The 20,865-nt window shown below is 38.3% G+C and overlaps 1 protein-coding gene across 1 annotated transcript in view; it reads right to left on the bottom strand.

Annotated features, from left to right (window-relative positions):
- The window catches only part of CAND1 (cullin associated and neddylation dissociated 1), a 41,355-nt gene extending 28,118 nt beyond the window's left edge, over nucleotides 1–13,237 (bottom strand). Inside the window, exons 1-2 of the mRNA XM_003798538.3 lie at nucleotides 12,775–13,237; nucleotides 2,176–2,319 (exon numbers count right to left, since the gene is read on the bottom strand). Coding sequence (XP_003798586.1) covers nucleotides 2,176–2,319; nucleotides 12,775–12,842 — 212 coding nt within the window. The 5' untranslated portion in view covers nucleotides 12,843–13,237. The remainder of the gene's footprint in view (nucleotides 1–2,175; nucleotides 2,320–12,774) is intronic.
- Between the last annotated feature and the right edge of the window lie 7,628 nt (nucleotides 13,238–20,865).

Raw genomic sequence — 20,865 nt, 5'->3', positions numbered from 1 at the left:
GGTGTATATGGCTGGCGCCTAGCCTATAAATTTTATATCCTACTTCACTGACTTTTTATTGTATGCTGAATTTTTTTCTTGATTAGACTTTTTTCCACATACACTTTTTGAATTCTTATGCCTCTACCTGCCCCTCACCCCTTGTCTTCCAATGGCTAATACTCTCAAAAGAAGCAGCAGAGATAGACTCTGCTTTGTCCCTGACTACTGTGAACGTATCTGACATTTTATTAGCTATTGGGAAGAAACGAAGACAGAACTTTAAAAAGGCCCATCAATTCCTACATTAATGTTTACCTGGAGCATGTGGTGAACTCTGTCAAGTGGTTTGATAAAGCGTCCCTGACCTGTTCTTCACTGTTCAAGTATGATGTTGATTTTTGAAGTTCTTCATTTCTCTAGTTATACTATGCAGCTGAAGTGCTTTTCGTTTTTTAAATCAAGAGTTAATGCTGAATCTTATCAGCATCTTGACAACTAACCAGATAGTTTTTACTTCCTCCGACCTATTAACATGATGAAATAACTAAATTTAAAAAACACATAATATTGAACTATTCTTACATTCTTGGGGTAAATCCTACTTGAACATGGTATATTCATTGCTGCATTTTATCTCAAACATTTAAATGAAGTTAGTCTATAGTTTCTATTTTTTTAGTGTTAATACTAGTCAAGACTTGTTAACATTATTTGATTTAAAAATCTAGACAGTGTTCATACTTTACATTCTGGAACAGTAGAACTATCTGTACCAGAATTATCTGTTCCTTGTGGTTTCTGTATAAGATTTCTGGACATTTTTTTGTGGGAGAGGGACAGCAAGTACTCTGACAACTTTTCCAATTTCTTGTTAAGGCTGCTTAGTAATTTATCTACCTATTGGGATTGTCCCTCCTCTAAGAATCAGCTCTTAGATTATTTCCCATTATCATGATTTAATCTCCTAATAAATTGGTTTAGATACAAGAAAATGCCTTTATTTTCTTGAATATATAAAAGCTGTTTCTTCCCCAACACCTTTAATTATAAATATAAAAGACCATCAAAAGATGGTCTTGAATTTCCTAAACTTTTACTCAGATAAGTCCTACATACATTCCAACTCCCAATTTGGGACAAAGACTAATTATTATTACTTTTAAAGGCTGGAAAACATTGAATATACATTGAATAAAGTTTAATTTTATTTAGTACATGGCAAATACATTAAAAGATGAAAAAAGGAAATGAAATTACTGACATATTTGCATTATTCTACAATTACTTTTTGAAAGACACATCTTAAACTTAGAAATGTCCCAAGTTAAAGAAATTAGTATTGCATGCCTAGAAATTCTATGCTGACCAATCATTTCTCCCATTTTTGTTTATTCAACAGAAGATATGCAATAGTTTAGTCTAAAACAAATTTGAAAACTTTATAAGAAAATCCAATAAAGTACTAATGAGATGCCTGAAACTGATACCAAATATGACATACAAAATGACCTATTAACATAATTCCATAATTTAATTTTATATGAAACTGAAGATTATACTTATTAGTAACTGTATTTATTAAGGGCTTCTAAAATTTAGCATTCACAACTTAAATAGGTACATCAATAGAACTTACTGAAAACTCAAATTCTGTACCCTACTAAGAACCTCAACTACCAATATGACACCTAAAAAGAAGTTCTCACTGCACAGTACACAAAATAAGAATTTCCACAATTTTTAGGAAAGATTCTTTACAACTACTATATCTTCAGTATTATTTTAACTATGGTTTTAACTGCTGTTATTCTTTATTAAGAATTTTATTAATTTTTATTTTCCTTAATCATTTGGTTATAAACTTCATTCCCACTAGAATACAGAGAAAAAGACAAATAGGCCTTTTAACCTGGCTTTAAAAAAAGAAAAAATCAGGCTATGGTTAAACAAACCATTGTTTCTGAATATACGTCATAAGCATTAAAAGAAAGAGTAGGAACATCCACATTTAGCAATTTATATGCTACAAGGAAATACATTGTACGTCTCACTACCATTCACTAGTCACTTAAAAATTCTAAAAAATAGTCTATAAAGACACAGTACAAGACTAAGACAATTTACTAATTATCACAGAGCTTTTTAATCAGAGTTGGGAGATGAGGAGAAGGATGTCACAAGTAAAAAACTTACCATTTGACAGCTAAATTCTGTACCTCTCCATTTTTATCTTCCAGTAACTTCAAAATCATTTTTACTACTTTCCTTTCACTATCATCATCCAATTTGATGGAATCTTTCTGTAGTTCTGTCATTAAATCATTTGTAGCCATAAACCTATAAAAAATATGAAATTTGTGAATAACTTACAATTTTAAAGCATTAATTAAAAAGAATGATTTTTCAAATCAGTGCTATTTCACTCACTCAACAGTAACACAGTATTTACAGAAGTCATCCATGTGTTTAAGTGATCATAAATATATATATAGATATTTTAAAGGCTAGATATGATCTTACAAGTGGTATTATCCAAAATTATCTTCCCCACGTCAGTACTGATTTCAAAATTACTAATAGGACCTATAGTGAGTGCTCTTTTATTCTAATTAATTGCATCACTACTTTTAGGGGAGAAAAGTTCCTCTTTACTTCTTCTGTCTTTGCATGGGATCTGAATTTTATCTAGGAAGCCCTAAAGCACAGACATTATCCTCCTTGTGTAATACCTGCATGTTGCCCTGGGTCAAGAGGGATGTCGCATATCACAAATTACAGTAAAATTTCCAAAACACAACCCCCCCCCAACTCCTATCACTGGCATATAATATTTTCAAAATGGCAAGGGACAAATTTTAGAAAGTTGCTCCACCTGACATTCACTTTCCTCCCTTTAAGATCACTATGAGAGGAAGATTTAACACTGAAGTCTGCCAAAAACCCAAAGTGATCAATCTTCTGAGATTCAAATGAAAAGGTATAACAGAGGACAAAATAAACAAAGAGTCTCAGGTAAAATAAAGTAAATAGTCTCAGATTTTCCCCGAATCTCTTACAAAACAATTCATCATTTTGAAGGAACTTCTCAAAATATGAGATTATTACATTTGAATAATGCCCTAAAATCACTTTAAAAGCCAAAAAAAACTTTTCTCATAAATCTTGGCTCCCTTCCACCTATGGAAGTAATTCTACTAAAATACTTAACTCCTTTTTCTTTTATTTGAACTAGATCCAGTCTGAATAAAAATTTATTGTTTTATGCGGAAATGGCAAAATACATGTTTAAATTTAAAAAAAAAAAAAACCCACAACTATAAGAGCTAAAATGATAAAACAGCTGAGGAGATAGTCCTGCAACATGGACAATAAAATGTGGTAAAGGTTGGCAAAAGCCAACTTACTATTAATATTTCAGCAATTTACTATTTACATGGTAATTTTAAGGATAATTCAAATAACTAGTATTGAACTATTTACTTGATGATTTGAAAAGTTTTAAACTATATGCAATCATATAGTTCAATTTTTTTTTTTTTTTGAGACAAGAGTCTCACTATGTCATCCTCAGTAGAGTTCTGTAGCATCACAGCTCACAGCAACCTCAAACTCTCAGGCTTAAGCAATTCTCTTGCCTCAGCCTCCCAGGTAGCTGGGACTACAGGCACCTGCCACAACACCTGGCTATCTTTTTGTTGTTGTTGCAGTTGTCATTGTTCAGCTGGCCTGGGCAGGATCTAAACTCAGCTCCCTTGTTGTATGTGGCTAGCACCATAACCACTATCCTACAGGCTCAAAGCCATAGTTTACTTTAAGAAAAAACAACATAGTTTTCCTAATTGGAACTCCCTCCTCAGATATGACAAAACGAAAGTCACAGAATTTCCATTAATATTATAAAAAGCAAAAAACTGCACACCACCTTAATTCAGATACTTCAAGGCACTGACAACATCTTATATATTTTACATGAACAAAATCCATTAAATAATCATAATATTATGCACTGCCAGTTATCTTCTTCAAGAGAAAACAGTGATCATCTATTTAAGTAAAAATACAAATAATTGAGCAGTGCTTGTGGCTCAAAGGAGTAGGGTGCCAGCCCCATATGCCTGAGGTGGCGGGTTCAAAACCTAGCCCCAGGCTTGAACCGCAAAAAATAATAATAATAATAATCTCAAGTAAAAAATTTTTGTTTATGGTTCTGAATGATTCTACTGGTGCACAGACTCACTCCTTTATCTATCATTATTGCTCACTGCCTATAATGTAAGAAAGCCTGGACTAAGAACAAACAAAAGGTGAATAAGTCTTGCCCCTGACCTTAACCAACGAGGTACTATTAGAAAGCCTACTGGTTTTAGTCCTTTCCTCTTAACTTCTCTATCAAATGAGAAAAAACTTTTAAATACTCAGGAGCATACAGAAATTATTACACCAAAGAACAGACTGTTAGCTCAAAAGAACAGGGGTTTGGCCTGGTTTGGGATTTAAATTTTTTTTTCCAGTGGTGATGGTGGGGAGGGGCAGAGCATCTCAGAGTAAAAGACTAAGGAACAGTTCAATGAGGCTGGAGGATATAAACCTAGTGCAGAAAGGGAAGACGGTGGAAATGCAGGATGAGGGCAAGATGGGAAGGGCCTCATACATTTACTATGTTAGGACCTGTGCAGACTGTTGCAGGTACAGGGGCTAGTCAAAGCAAACACAGTTCTTGCTGTCTTAGAGTACATGTTATAGTCCAGTTAAGACGCACACTAATTTTTAAAACTGCATATATGAGTAAGTACCTATTTAATTAGGAACTGAGATACATGCTATAAAGGAAATGAATTCATCATGAAGAAAACACTAACAAAGTAACTTGACCTAAACTACATTGGGAGTTGTATGTGAGGGAAGACAGGTCTAAAGAGTGGGCATAATCATGGGGGAGCAGGGGAGGAATTGGTGTCAGGCAAACAAGGGCCAGGAATTAGAAAGATTTGTGGACCATGCCCTGACTATAGTCTTTATTCTAAGAGCAACGAGAAGCTACTGAAATGTGACAGGTGGGGTAAAAGTGGGGAGCAAAGGGAATGACCATATTTGCATTTCAGAAACATTACTCCATCTACACTGTGGACCACGCTTTGGAGAGAACCAATCTTCATTTACTTAGCCCAGACTGAATGGAGACCAGCTATAAGAGCTACTGCAGCAGTCTAAATAAGAAATAATGGTAGCTTGAATTTGAGTCTTGGCCATCAAAGAAGATAGAAAAAAATGGACAAACAGTTGATCCTCATTATTCAAAAATTTCCTACTTATGAATTTGCCTTCTCTTTTCAATTCATTTGTAAAACCAAATTTAATATCCCCCATTTGTTAGTCATTTGTAAACAAGGGCAGATAGGTGAAAAATTTGAGTCATGCAACACATACAATGTCAGCAGTAGTGACACAGGGCAACACTGCCTCTCTAGTTCTACATCCATCCTGTACACAAGCATCCTTTCCTCAGCCTATTTAGTGCCCTGTTTTCCCTATGCTTGTGCTTTTTGTTGATGATCTTGCTGTTTAATATGGCTTCCAAGCATAAATGCTATCTAGCATTCACAAGTCTAAGAAGGCTATGATGTGCCTTCTGGAGGAAATACATGTGTTAGATGAGCTACGGTCAGGCATGAATTATAGTGCTACTAACTATGAATTCAATGTTAATGAATCAACAAGAAACACTATTTAGATAATCTTCAAACAGAAACCCATATAACAAGGTAAAGGTTACAAATTGATCTACTGATGAAAATGCTGTGACAAGGGGTTAACAGGAATCTAACCCCAAAATTCCCTAGAAGCAATGGTTCAGCCCTGGCTAATTCAGTGTATGTGAAGACTTTATAGCAAAGCTACAAATAATGAAAATTAACTTTATTTGAACTTTACAAGTCAAAATTAACGATTTTTCAAAATCCATTAGAAATAGGTATGGCAGGCTCTGTGCCTGTGGCTCAAGTGGCTAAGGCACCAGCCACATACACCTGAGCTGGCGGGTTCGAATGCAGCCCGGGCCCGCCAAACAACAATGGCTACAACCAATAAGAAAATTGCCAGGCGTTGTGGCAGGCGCCTGTAGTCCCAGCTACTTGGGAGGTGGAGGCAGGAGAATCGCTTGAGCCCAAAAGTTTGAGGTTGCTGTGAACTGTGACGTCACGGCACTCTACCCAGGGTGACAACTTGAGGCTCTGTCTCAAAAAACAAATAGGTATGGTAAAGGAAGAGCAGGAGAAAAACCACAAGACCTGGGTATTACATTCAGCTTATGTATCCTTGTCCAGAGTCATTGTGCAGCCACTGCCACATCAGACGGTTCAACCACTAACCTAGCTGCAAGAGAAAAAATTAACTCCGGTTAAATACAAACTATGGTGAATGGATATTCCTTTGACCTTAATCAACAAAATCCCAGTCATGGTGAAAATATGATTACAAATAAATGTTCTGCAGCCCAACTTCATCTGCCCTTTTGGCAAACAGTGGGCACTAATAAAACACACACACACACAGTAGCCCCTGCAGTCCAGAAACTGATTTGAGGCTCAGTGTCATTACAAACTGATCTAATAATTAGCAACTGAAGCATACTCTTTGCTTGGACATAAACAATCTCAGAACACACACTTTAGACAAGGTTGCTGAGCAACACCAAATACCAAACATCCCCTCTTTCCAATTAAGTGAGCAAGTGCTACTTCTCTGCCAATTCCAGTTTTACCCCTGCTTGTGTCTGCTCTTCTTATAAAACTTATTAACAAGCCAAATCATAGAACTGGCCTCACTGTCTAGTGCAACTCATTTTCTGCATTGACAACATTCAATCCAAAGCAAAAAAGATCTGCTTCCTTAGACCCTTTCTACAACTACTCAAAGAGGGTCCTTTAACATCCTGTTACAGAGGGATGCCAATGAAGTGTGTTTTTTCCCTCACTGTAATGAATCAACTCTATTTGTTTCAGTCTGCTTTTATAAGAGAATTTCAAGGAAAAAGTGGTAAACAGTGCTTAAATGTCAAATAGATTGACAAAGAAAATATCCACTAAATCAGTTACATTAGAAAATTGTTAGGGATTTTAGGGAGAACAGTTCCTATGAGTCCAGATGGGCACCAGTTAATAAGTTTGGAGTTTATCTTGTAGTCAATGGAAATTAGTGAGGGAGGCACTGATCAGTTGTGATAGTTAGAAAGAAAACTCTAATGCAGTGGTTCTCAATCTGTGCGCCGTGACCCACGAGAACTGTGTTAAAGGGCCACGGCATTAGGAGGTTGAGAACCACTTAATAATGAACAGAGTAGATTAGAAAGGGATGAGACAGCTAAACTAATTTCAGAAATACTCTTCATGACACTAAAAGAGAGAAGGTAGATAGGACAAGAATGACAGCAAGAGGGCAGTGCCTGTGTCTCAAAGGAGTAGGGCGCCGGCCCCATATGCTGGAGGTTCAAACCCAGCCAGCTCCAGCCAAAAAAAAAAAATGACAGCAAGGATTTCTGCATGGGAATTTCAGAGGATGTAAATTTAACAGGCCAACATAAGGATAAAAGCCTTAAGATGGAAAAAGTGGAAAATAAATGGTTACATTTCAGGCTGCTAGGGAATTCCCAGGTCAATGTAACTGCAGGCAATGTCATCTCATTCATTTATTCAACAAGTATTTTGAAGTACCAGCATAAGAAATCGTACCCAGCAAACAGTGACACACAAAGTGAACTTACATACGTGGCCTATTCCACTGTACTGATTAAGGGGAGAACTTACTTATCTTTAGTAAATCTAATGTGAAGAATGTAAAGAAGCAGAAATAATGGTAAAAATCGATAACCTGCACAGCACAGTAACTCTCAGCACAACTCCTCCCCTCATATATACCCTTGCTTTCAATAAAAATCTAAGCGATACTGCCAAATTCATCACCTAGTAAACCTGTTACCTTTCCAAGATCTTGTACACACACCACTATCTCACATTTTCTCCTTTATTCCTTAGAAAGCTATGAATTAACTCGGAATGGTCTTAATATGATTCATGTAAATAAAACCAATTTTTACTCATCTTTCTTCCCAGTGTCCTCAGAGAGGGTTCTTCCTCTTCAGTAGTGAGCCCTAATTATTGCTGATAATCAATCACCTAAGCAAAATCAAGTTACTATCAATTGGCACAGTATTTAAAAAGTACCCAGAAATCACCTTTTTAATCTCCACAACTCTTTTTCTTCCGACTAACCCTGCTTTTCTTTAAGCACAAGTAGTCCAGCTAATTTCACTTACTATTTCCTGCTACATTATAAATGCCTACACAGTACTTTCAGCTATGTGGTAAGATCTCTAAGGTCCCTTCCAGCTCTGAGAGCTTATGATTCTTTAACAGGCCTGATATTTTTATCAGCATTTTAAACAGTTTCAAAGAGTAAATAAACTCTAACATCCAAAACACCTAAATAGATAAACTTGGTAGCATAAACGATTACTGAGCTGGGAGCTGCCTGCATTTTACAATGCAGTGAATCACTGTATCAAACAGTATTTAAATAAATGAATTTTAAAATGATTTCTTAAAGGTCCCTAAAATCCCAATATACTTTCTTAATATTGGAACTAAAATTCAGTTCTACTAAAACAAACACCCATTCAGAACCCACATGGCCAAGAACCAGATAGAGTAGAAAATTCATTCCAATAAGACAAGGTCCTTACAGGTAATGAGTTCTGTGCACATTACCCAGCCAGCTCCAGTCAAGAACATCTACTCCCTCCTCACTGAAGTCTGGTATAGTGTGCTTTCACCCCTGTATTCATTTTCTGTGTAGAACTTCACTGTCAAGACCTAGCTCAGATCTCTCTGTAGGCTTGAATCTTCTATGCCACTTGATGTCTGACAACTACACGTTGCCCTAGGCTATTTATCTTTACAGTACTGTCTTAACTATTCAATAAGCATACAGATTTGCTTAGGGAAAGCACTAGATCTTGAACTTTTTGTAGTCTTTCTCAAGTAATTATTACAAACATCTTCTAGCACAAAATAATCCATAAACCCAATTTTAGAGGGAACTGAAATCTAAGGCCTGGTTTTTCATGGCCTAATGTGCCCTCGTCAAAACTCTGGATACCTGGCATAGCTAGATAGTTAAAAGTTCATGCTTTGAGGGGGAGGGGGATAAAGAAATCCTAGAAATTCCAGACCTACTATATGGCTAACTTTTTACAAGTACTTATTTTCTCCAAATCAAAGTTTTATTCAATCCTAACAGATTGCTGTTATCCACATTTACTAGAATTGTAAGAATAAATGAAATCGAGCTCACAGTAAACATTAGTATTAACTATTATGAACACAAAAGTGATATTTTCTTTATCCTTTGATTCCTTGGAATATTTTAATTTAATTGACAGTGAGAAAATGAAAATAAAAGAACTTCATTAGTTACTGCAACTTACTGACTAGTCAATATTAATAGGCTTAAGTGGAGGAGTCACATGGTTCATTCACATTACAGCTTTCACTCTGTTATTTACACAAACACCTACCTATTACTGGCTGCATCACTTTATTTTTACTCTTTACTCCTTTATGGAACACACGTTCCTAGGAGTCTTTGGACTTGAAGTAATTAATGCATACTGAAATAAAAGTTTCCTGGAAAAAAAGTCTGAGCACATTCAAGGAACTTTTTCTTTTGAGGAAGAAGTGATGAGAAGCCCTGTTCTAAGGTATTGTTCCAAAGAATGTTGTTTAGGTTCCTTCTAAAAGTTTGAGTTAGCATTTGTTACTTTAGAAATAAATTTTCACTAAACCAAGGCTGATAGATGACAGACACTATCCTTGGTATTTGGATACACAAATGCCTCCTTTCTTTTTCAAAGGGTTCCTAGTCTTGACATTTCTTATGTGTGGCTGCTTCCTCATGTCTTTCTATCTTAGTATCTCACTTTCAAATAATGTAGAATACTAGAACAATTTTTCAATAAATCGAGCCTATGCTTTATGTCCTACGAAAGGATTCTTTTAAAATGCTAAAATTTCAAAAATGTGAAGCCTGTACACATTTTTTAGTTTCTCCATAGTAACGGTCTATGTAGATTAGGGGTCCTCAAACTTTTTAAACAGGGGGCCAGTTCACTGTCCCTCAGACCATTGGAGGGCTGGACTGGAGGGTTGGACTGCAGGCCCCAGGACGAGTCGGCTGCTAAGCAGTCCAGGCAGCGGTGGCAAAAACACCCAGCAAACTGGATAAATGTCCTAGGTGGGCCATAGTTTGAGGATATATTCAAGTAAGAGACTTTTCAGTGACCTTCTATAATTGCCCGTGCCCAAGGTTCTCTGAAATGAAAATGTACTTTCAAATTAAGTACCTTGCCCAAGATCTCATAAATTCACAAGGAAAGAATCACACACATCTACAACTTAGATTTTGTGACTAGGTCAAATCCCCTTTGGATCCCACCATGAGAACAATTTTTTTTTTTCATTCTGATGGCACTGTTTTCTTCCCCCTCCTTAGTAAAGGACAGAGGGCTTTGCACATATTGGACATTCCATAATATTAACCTCGTGCTCAAGACCCCTCTGGTATCTCAAGTTCTTGCTGCATTTTAAAACATGCAGCTACTAATCCTGGTATTTACACCAAAATAAATACATTTCTAATGAGAACAAAGCATCATTTTTTGAAGAACAAATGTACTAAATGTCTGTGCTGAAAAGTATGCAGAAAAATCTTCAAAATACTCATTAATCCTTAAATGTCTGTTTATACTTAATACATATATAGAGGGCTTTACTTCCAAAGACTTGTCTTTAACTAAATGGTTACAGTGTATTACAAAATCTTTAAAACAGAATTAATAAAAATACCTAATGATGACAAATTAGAAGTCACTATTGTTCCTAAACATAACAATGTTCTGTAGCATTCAACTATTAGAAAATATACCAATATGACACCAATTCCCCAAGCAACACTGGAATCACTGCATCTCAAACTGGCAGGTGATCTTTAATCAAATTCAGCAATGACTATATTTTAGCATCAGAGCATTATTTATTTTCTTAAAATCAAGGCAAGTATATATTATCTTTCCAACAAATTCAAGAAAGGCAGCTTCAAACATGGTATGACTTCTCTAATCTTTCTAAACATATTACCCACACATGAATCTAATTGAACAAAATATTTTTTATTATAGACAAAGTGCTACCTTTAGACTGAAATTGAATACAATCAGAATGAAATTTGCAGGATGAGCCAAACTGAAAGGAGGAGGAGGGAATCATATATAAACACCTTTCATACATCAGAAAGTTATACATAAATTCCACTCAAACATTTATTTACATTTCAATGACTTGGAGCTAACAAAGTTCCAAAAGGAATCAAACTGATTCTAATCCGTAAAACAACACAAAATTTTTATTTCCTCCAATAATCCTGATTTTGGTCCTGGAACTATACAAATCTGACATTCCAAGATACCCAACACAAACATGTATCACTTCCAAAATGTCACAACACTAAAATCTTTAGCATTAGCGAAACTGGGTTTCAAATACAACACTTAAAAGGTTCCTAACTTAAAAAAAGAGGGGTTTCAAAGTCACAAAAGTACTTCACTGACCATTTCATTATGCCAGCACATCAATTTAATTAGGAACACGAGCAGTACTTTTGTCATGGTCATCCTTTCACAAATCTAGAAACTTCTTCCTGATAAAGGCTGGACATAATTTCAGTTGCTAAAACATATTGTTCATATAAAAAAAACAAACATAAACCCCTTAACTACCATTTTAACTGTGAAACTTTTTTTGCTCTTTCCTTGAAAATGCGCACAAATTACAATCATTAAGGCACTGAATAACAAAACTTAAAATACTGAAGAAATAATCTTTTCTTCAGATAAAGAACTTCGTGAAGGGAGGGGAGGCAGGAAGGAATGTAACAATTACTACAATGTGCAAAAAAAAAAAGAGAAACCAAAATAATCTGTGAAAATATAACGTATTTTCAATATACATTTTGTAAGAATCTGAAATAAACAGCACAAGTCTCCTAAAACAAAACTGCTATAATTAAGCAGCATATTCACCCGCTCCTTATTCGAAAACTCCTTCAAGAAGATCCATTTGCTATGTTTTAGGCTAATCATCCCTTTGGCAGTGATTTTGGACATAAGGATATGAGACGGAAACCCCGAGTCCTGCGTGGATTTATTGGCAAGGGAAACTGACAGGTGCTGGCGGGAAAACCCCACCGGCCAAGTTTCCTCCATCCTGGCTCCCCTCCCTCTTCTGCCCACCTTCACGAAGAGGAATAATCCGAACAGAGTAAATAATCCAACCAGCAAAAAGCTCAAAAGAAGTTGCTCATTCCAGTTGAACAAGGCCAGGCCCACGCACACCTGCAGGAAGGAGGCGGCCCTTGATCTCCCGGCGGCGGCCTAGCGCCAGGCCCGCAGCTCCCTCCGCGACGAGTGATTTCGCCCCTTTGCGCTACCTGCTTCGTGAGAGGCTCGTCCCGGTGGGCAGGGAACGCGACGCGGAAGGTCGGAGGCGCAGGGAGGCCTGGAGGCCGCGGCCGCAACGGCCCAGACCAGGGGGCGGGCGGAGGCAGGGCCTGCGGGTCGGGGCGGAGGAACAGGGGACCGGGGACCAGGGGCCGGGAGGCTGAAGCGGTGAGGCGAGGCCTGCGCGGGGCCAGGGCTGCGGGTGGAGCACCCTAGGTGGGGTGAGGGTCGGGTTTCGGCCTCACCTGAAGTCCTTGTCGCTGGATGTCATCTTTTCCAGCAAATTGGAAATGTGGTACGAGGCGCTCGCCATGTTGACGGCCTCGATCCCGCCCGCTGGCGCCGCCGGAGCTGCAGCCCGCGGCCGCCGCAGCTGCTGGAGCCCCTCCTCCCGCTCGCGCGGCTCCCGCTTCCAGGGTCGCAGAGCGACGCCGACGCTGACAAGGGAGGCGCCTCGACCGGCCGCCTCCTCCCCGGCGAGGCGTGGGCCTGTCCCGGGGGAAGCAGAGGCTACGGGGCGGCCTAAAGACAGCGCTGCTCGCCGGGATGCGAGCTCATGGGCGGCGGGGCGCGCGGCAGGCGTCTCCGGGGAAGCTAACACGTCCACTCACCACCGTCTCGCCGCGCTCCCTCCACACTCTCCCGAGGCCAGAGGCCAAAACCCGCCTCTTCGCTCCGGGGGCGGAGGCAGCAGACGCAGGACGCTACGGAAAGCTGAGGTCAGAGTTCATGGAGGCCTCCCCACGCACGCTGCAGTGAGGAAAGCTAATGAGAAATCCCGTTGGCTGAGTTCTGTGTCAGTCTTCACGTGACCCTTCGTCCAGGACGCAGGACAACGCCCCAAAGGGGCTGTTCTCGCGATACTTCAAAGCGACGGTTAAAGGAAGAGGCGAGTGGGACCGCTGGGCCTTATTCTGAAAGTACCTTGTGTTTTCGTCTGTGGCGTTAGGCGACGTTTACAGGCTTGAGAAGTGTAAGGCCTGGGACTAATGACGTTTAACGGGTTATCCCGGGGGCCCACAAAATAATTATCAAGGGGCACTTGTAGGACGCGCGGCCTACATGGTCTGGTGTAATGAAGCCACGTGAACACTTCCAACTCCGAGTCCGGCCCGGGCGCGGCGCTGCCGGGTGCGATAGGCCGCGGGTCGCGCCGGGCGGAGGCTCCACGTCGCCGGCACCTGGATCTGACGGTCCTTGCTTCCCGCGCGCACTGCGGCCCTGGCGGGGCTGGCGGCAGCGTTGTCTTAGCCTGCCCTGGCTGCCCTCGAGGCGCCTGAGTCCCTGGATAGGGGCCGAGTACTTCCTTCCGAACAGCGAGGAGACCCCGTGGGCAGCGTCGCAGCCTTGGCACCCCCGCCAGGCGTGCGTTGTAGGCATTCCGCACCATACGTTGTAGGCGCCTGGTCACCGTGCGCTTTACCGGTCCCCCAGACGTGCGTTGTAGGTATCCCCACCGTGCGCTCTAGGTGTCCCGCAAATGTGCGCAGGCGTAAAGCGAGAGACCGAGGCATCTGTTTTACTGTCCAGATTTTTTATTTGCTCAATATTTCGGTGCCTTTACATACATTTTGTTAGCTGGGGGTCAGTTCCTAGAAGCGTGTCAGGGTTTGAAGTGCGTGGGGGCTGGGACTGGCTGGCAGGTCTTTCGAAATGAAAAGAGTTCATTGAATAGACCAGGAAAATTCAGTCAAATTCTGGTATTCTTGTTACAAAAAACAAACTTTAAATAGCTCCCTACTTCCAAGAAATTCAATCAGATCTACCCAATCTCTCTTTAGCGTTCTTAGTACATTTATCAAACAATAGAAGGTAACAGATGAAATGTGCTTCAGCCTCCCAGTGTGTGTCCACATTTCCCCTCCGCTCTTGTCTACCCTGTACCTTTTAACACATACGGTTTAGATAATGTATATTTTTCTCCCCCCCCCCAATCCCTCATCCCTTTCTTTGTTTTACCCAAGTCTGCAGTCACTAGGGCCTCATCAGCCTGTGCTTGAGCCCTGCAGCCACGATTAACATCCTTTTTCTGAGAACAACCTTTTTACAATATTTAATGTGAAATACACACAGCCACAGACAAGCAGGTTATCTTTTTTTGTCTGGACCTCAACACTGGAAACCTCAAACAGCAGTAATCCTTTCTTTTAGCCTGTGTTCAATCAGACACCAAATCCTAATGTGTCTTTTTATGTCGTAAATCCTTTTATTTACCAGCTTCCAACTATCCTATTTGGAGTCACGTAACTTAAATATAAATCATATCTAATGCCACTTACTAGCTGTCTTAGGCAATTCATTTTATTCTCTCTCAACTTATTTCTTCTAGGGTTAAAATGATCATCACAGCATGTCTTAGGGTTGTTAAAAGAGTTGAATAAGAGCCCATATAAAGTGCTCGGCACACAGCCTAGAACATAGTTATAATAACGATAATATTTACAACTAATGTTTCTTATACATTTGCAAAGTCCAAATAAGTGTCTAATAAAAGCTATTCTTTCAGTCTTTTATTTGGCCCTATTCCCAAGTAGTTCTACTCAGCCAGGTTGTTCAAAGCATTGCTTTTTGGTGCTACTTAACCCATTTAAAAGATTCAGTGGCCCACTGTTAAAGAATAAAGTCTAAGTGTTTTAGCAATCATTAGCCTTCTGTTATCCTTAACATTTTCTTTCTGACCTGTCACTGTTCTAATATAGAAACTGCTCCTACTAAAAGTTTGAGTCGTTCAAAGATCTGACTCCAAGTCTTTGTATATAATAATAATCCTCGGAACAAATCTTAAATATGAAAAGGCACAAAGGTTAAACAACTTGTTAAGGGTCACCCCTCCTAGAGACTAGGAATATAAAATGTATAAGCGAAAGGCATATATACCTCTGGCCAAAAAAACCATTTGAGAGAGAGCAATGAAACATCCTCTAAATAGCAAGGCCAGCAAGGACAGGTATTCAATCTACCTTGTTCCTCAATAGCCTCAGGCTTCATCAGATAGGAACAAAGAAGTAATGGCTAACAACATGTTCTCCATTAAGATTGGGTTATGATGAAAGGGTTATGTTGAGTGGATTATCAGATGTCACATGATGTTTAATTGGATCAATGAGGTCATTGCTGTATGTACAAAATTCCCTATATAAGTGAACTGCAAATAAAGAAGCTTGCCATTTTACCTGAGTGAGCAGATGGTCACCTTATTTAAAACACAATTTCAATAAGCATGCTTACTCACTGTGACATCGCTTTTCTGGGAGACCCTTACACAACAAAAATGAAAGTAAATGGAGCTAAAAACTGCATTTTCACTAAAGCAGTTTTAATATGAAGATGGAAATAAGAACTTTGAGGAGAAAACTAACTGTAGGGCTTTATGTGTGTTTCATCCATCTCCCTTATTGTTAGAACAAGGATCTACTGCAGCTTTTCCCAAACTGTGAACTAAGAACACTAGTTCCTTAAAAAGTTAATAGGAACTCAAGGATTTTGAGGTATTTGGTGGGGAGATGCTGTTGGGGAAAGTTGTGTTAAAAAGTTTAGAAAACAGTTTTCCTAATAGTAGAATGTCTCAGAACTTAATATGCTAACATATAAGAGGAATAACAAGTGGTAGGTAGCTGTTTGACACATTTTGAACGTAGAATTTAAAGTTGTATTGTTACTGTGTGGAGAAACGAGTACCGTGACCATGAGATGTAATTTGGAAACCGTTGTTCTGCGGTGATATTTTTCGTAATTGAGTGTGGAATGGAGGACAGAGAGAAAGAGAGTCTTGATAAAAATTTGAAAAATGGTCTGGGCACCTGGCTCAGTGGTTAGGGTGCTGGCCCCATGCACCAGGGCTGGTGGGTTCAAAGCAGGAGCTACTAAAACTGGTTTTCAACCTTCCTAATGCTGCAACCCTCTAATACAGTTCCTCATGTTTGTGGTGACCCCCCAACCATAAAATTATTATCGTTGCTACTTCATAACTAATTTTGCAACTGTTATGAATCATCATGTAAATATCTGATATGCAGGATGTATTTAGGCAACCCCTGTGAAAGGGTCATTTGACCCCCAAAGAGGTTGCTACCCACAGGTTTAGAACTGCTGTAACAACAACAACAAAAAAATAGCCTGGCATTGTGGCTGGTTCCTGTAGTCGCAGCTACTAGGCAGGCTGGGGCAAGAGAATCGCTTGAGCCCAAGAGTTTGAGGTTGCTGTGACGCCACAGCACTACCTAGGGAGACAAAGTGAGACTCTGTCTCAATAAAACAAAACAAACAAAAAAAACCCCGGCTTTCTGCCAAGTAAATATGGGCTGTTCTACTATTAGGAAAACTGTTTCTACAGGTCCTACATTTGTCATATATTGAGTTAAGGGAAATAAAGAAAATAGAGCTATATTCAAATGGTTGTTAATTTCTGAAATATAATTTAAGTCTTTGTTGAATGTCAAAGTTGCTATTTTGATAGGGCAGGAAAAGGGCAATTCTGATTTGTGTTTCAAACAGACACAAAATGCTTCCAGTTGTGGATTGTTTATCAATAGTGACTTCAATTTAGATACAGAAGGAAGTAAATGCTATATAAGACTAATTTCAAGGAGATTTATTTCCACTTGATGGGAGACAACACAACAATTAGAGTTTTTCTCATGGTCTACTCTTCTAAACCACTGGGAGAAGCTCTTGATTAATTTTTAGTGCCACTCTTAATCAAACTTAATTGTTATTCTATGAAAGAATTTTATTTCTTTCAGAGTTAGAAAATACATTTGCAGCATAGTAGAGAAATGTGAAAGATTATTTATGTCACAGAAGTACTTCCTTTGTGCTATCTACCATTTTATTCTTACCTTTTATTTTTATTATGGTATTAACCATCATTTGGCATTTAAAGATCCTAACATTTTCTGATATGAATTGGTAAATGCACTGTCCAAGATTTTCAGACAGCTAAAAATATAACTTTATAAATGTAAATCTGGCTAACAGTTTTGACGGAAGAATTCAGAAGAAAGTGCTAGAATTCAGTAAATGCTGCAGTTTGCTTTAAGTATAGATTTTATACTGATGATGCCTTATCTATTGCTTAAAGAGGTATTCTGCTTCCACAATTTGGCAATTATAAATTGAGCTGCAATAAACAGTCTACTGCAAATGTCCTTGTGATAAAATGATTTTTTTTTTTTTCTGGATAGATGCCCAGGAATGGGATTGCAGGATCAAATGGAAGGTCTAGTTTGAGTTCTTTGAGGATTCTCCAAACTTCCATCCAAAAAGGTGGAATGCCCACCAATTCAGGAATATTAAGCTATAGTGTAAGTATACCATGGAATACAATTTAGCCACTAAAAAAGATGGTGAGTTTACAGCTTTTGTATTAACCTGGATGGAGTTGAAACACATTCTTCTTAGTAAAACATCACAAGAATGGAAAAGCAAGACTCCAGTATATGCAATTCTAGTATATGGTTGGGCGGGGGTGGGAGAATGGGGGAGTGGAGAGAAGGGAAAGAGGTGGAGGTGTCACGGTGTATGACACACCTCTTGGGGGCAGGACACAATTATAAGAGTGACTTCACCTAATAAATGCAAGCAGTGTTCTTTGTACCCTCAGTGATTTCCCAACAATTAAAAGAACAAGAACTGTAAAGTAATTTGTTTTAAAAAGTCTATGAAATAATGTTTGGGAAAAAGTTTTAAAGTTTGCAATTTGTATTCCATAGGAATCCACAAAGAATAACAGGTGTGGCTTTTAACAAAAATGAGAGAGAAAAGTCTGAAATCCAACCTCAATGGTGCTGAATTTTTCAATTCAGATATCCTGTCCTTGATTTGTTATGCCATTCATTAAACCTTTGGGTCTTTTGCGGAAAAAAAAGAAAAGATATTATGGTTACTGCCAGGTGCAAGTTTTAGCTTTTAAAAAAAGTGTTAAAGAATAATTAAAGAAAAATCATACTAAACAGAATAAATTAGGACAAAATGAAGCTGAAAAATTAATAATTTTATATGAAAATAAATTTAATATGGTACTGAGATTCTTTCAGCAGTGGACACTCTATGCAATGATATCAGTCCACCATTACTACTATTAATAGGTGAAGTAAAAGTATTCATTCTGAAAAAAGTTGCTGATTAGAGTTTTTGCTGTATTTACATTGTTTTTGAAAATGCAAACTTTTCTGTATGACTTAAGAAAATAGATTGAAGTAAGCCCATTTTGTATTTCATGAAGAAAGCAACAGAAATTTTGCATCAATTCCTAACAAGTGTTAGGGTTTTGTTATTAATATATTCAATATAGTTATTAACATTTAAGATACATCACAGTCTAGAATTAGTTTAAAAGAAAATGTTTATTGACTGGGAAAACTTTTGATAATTCAACCGAGGCTTAAAATGAGGAAATATTTGCACAATATTCAAAGAACTTATATTCATAATATATAATCAATGCATACAACTCAATAATAAGGTAGAAATTCTGATTTTAAAATGTGCAAAAGGTTTGCCAGACGTGTCACCAAAGAAACTGTACAGGATGACAACAACCAGAAAAAGTGCTTAGAATCATTAATGTCAGGGAAAGACAAGCTAAAGTGACAATGAAGTACCACTACACATTTTTTAGAATAGTTAAAATTTTTATTTGATCTAATCTAGGCTGCTCGTACAAAGTGTTGATAAGGATTTAGTTCAACTGGAACTCTTATATGTGTAGATGGCTGGTGGAAAACAGTTTGGTAGTTTCTTAAAAAGTTAAGCATCTACTATATGGAGTATAACGCTGCCATTTCATTCCTAGGTATTTACCTAAAAGAAAGGAAAGTATATGTCCGTACAAAGATAATATGAATATTCATAACAGATCAATTTTCCATAGTCGCAAACTGGGAATGATTCACATGTCCACTGACAGGTGAATGGGTAAACAAGTTGTGACATATTTGTGCAATGGATCACTTCCAAGAAATGGAAAGGAGTGAAGCATTGGTACACACACTACCTAGATGAATCTCAAAATAATTATGAGTGAAAAAAGTCAGGCAGAAAATTGTCAAAAATATGAGTCTATTTATATGTAATTCTAGGAACTGCAAACAAATCTGTGGGGACACAAAGCACTTCAATGATTGCCTGGGGATAAGAATAGAGAGAGGGCTCCAGGACAGTTTGGAATGAGAATGTTTATGATTTTGATTGTGGAAATCACTTAATGTGTATATATACCTGTATCAAGTTGCAGAAGAGTCCCTCACCTGAATACCTTGGCATTGTGCTCTTTCTGTTGATTAGTTTGAGTTCTCTTTTGCCTGATTGGTAACATGCAGATATCTTCTCCCATTCTGAAGGATGTCTTTTGCTTTAGTTGTTGTGCCCTTAGCTGTGCAGAAGCTTTTTTAGCTTAATCATGTCCTATTTCTTTTCAGTGTTGCTGCAATTGCCATGAGGGTCTTCATAAAAGTCTCTTCCCAGGCCAATTTTGTCAAAGGGTTTTCCCCACACTTTCCTCTAGGATTTTTATCATTTCGTGTCTTAAGATTAAGATTTTTATTTTATCCAGCAAGAATCAGTTTTTGTAAGTGGTGAGAGGTGCTAGTCCAGTTTCAGTTTTCTACATGCAGCTAAGCTGGTTTATTAAATAGGGATTTAATTTTCCAGCACCATTTATTAAATAGGGATTCTTTTTCCCAGTGTATCCTTTTGTTTGGTTATCAAGGATCAGATGGCAATATGTGGCTAGTTATACTCTGTTTCACAGATCTATGTTTCTCTATTTTTGTGCTGATACCATGCTGTTTTGATCACTATAGATCAGGCATCCTCAAACCACAGCCTGCGGGCCACATGCAGCCCACCGCGGACATTTATCCGGCCCACTGGTGTTTTTGCTGCCACCACCTATCCTGCTTAGCAGCCGACTTGTCCCCAGGGCCCACAGTCTGGTGCTCTAAGGGTCTAAGGGACAGTGAACTGGCCCCCTGTTTAAAAAATTCCATAAACACTTCATTTCCCAAGTTGCATAGTAATGTTTACTTATCTGTCATCGGACCATATATCTTTAGGGGCAAAGGCTGTGTCTTATTTATCCCTTTTACTCTCTCCCCAGAATAAATGTAGTACCCTGGGAAATGGTAGATACTAGTAAATATTTGAGGAACAAAACTTACCAGGCAATGAAACAATTTGAATGTATCTAAAATGACATAACAGCAACTCTCATAATTAATAATGGTTGCCTTCTTGAGAATCTAACATGTTGACTCCTAATAAAGTAGAAATTCATTTTTTTAAAAAATAAATTGAAAATCAAAAGTTTGAGGACCCCTGCTATAGATTCATAGTAT

This window comes from Otolemur garnettii, unplaced genomic scaffold (assembly GCF_000181295.1).
Source record: "Otolemur garnettii isolate 467f Iridium unplaced genomic scaffold, OtoGar3 scaffold00138, whole genome shotgun sequence".
NCBI classification, from domain to species: Eukaryota; Metazoa; Chordata; class Mammalia; order Primates; family Galagidae; genus Otolemur; species Otolemur garnettii.
Note: the sequence above shows the minus strand (reverse complement) of the source record. Positions and strands in the feature narration are given on the sequence as shown.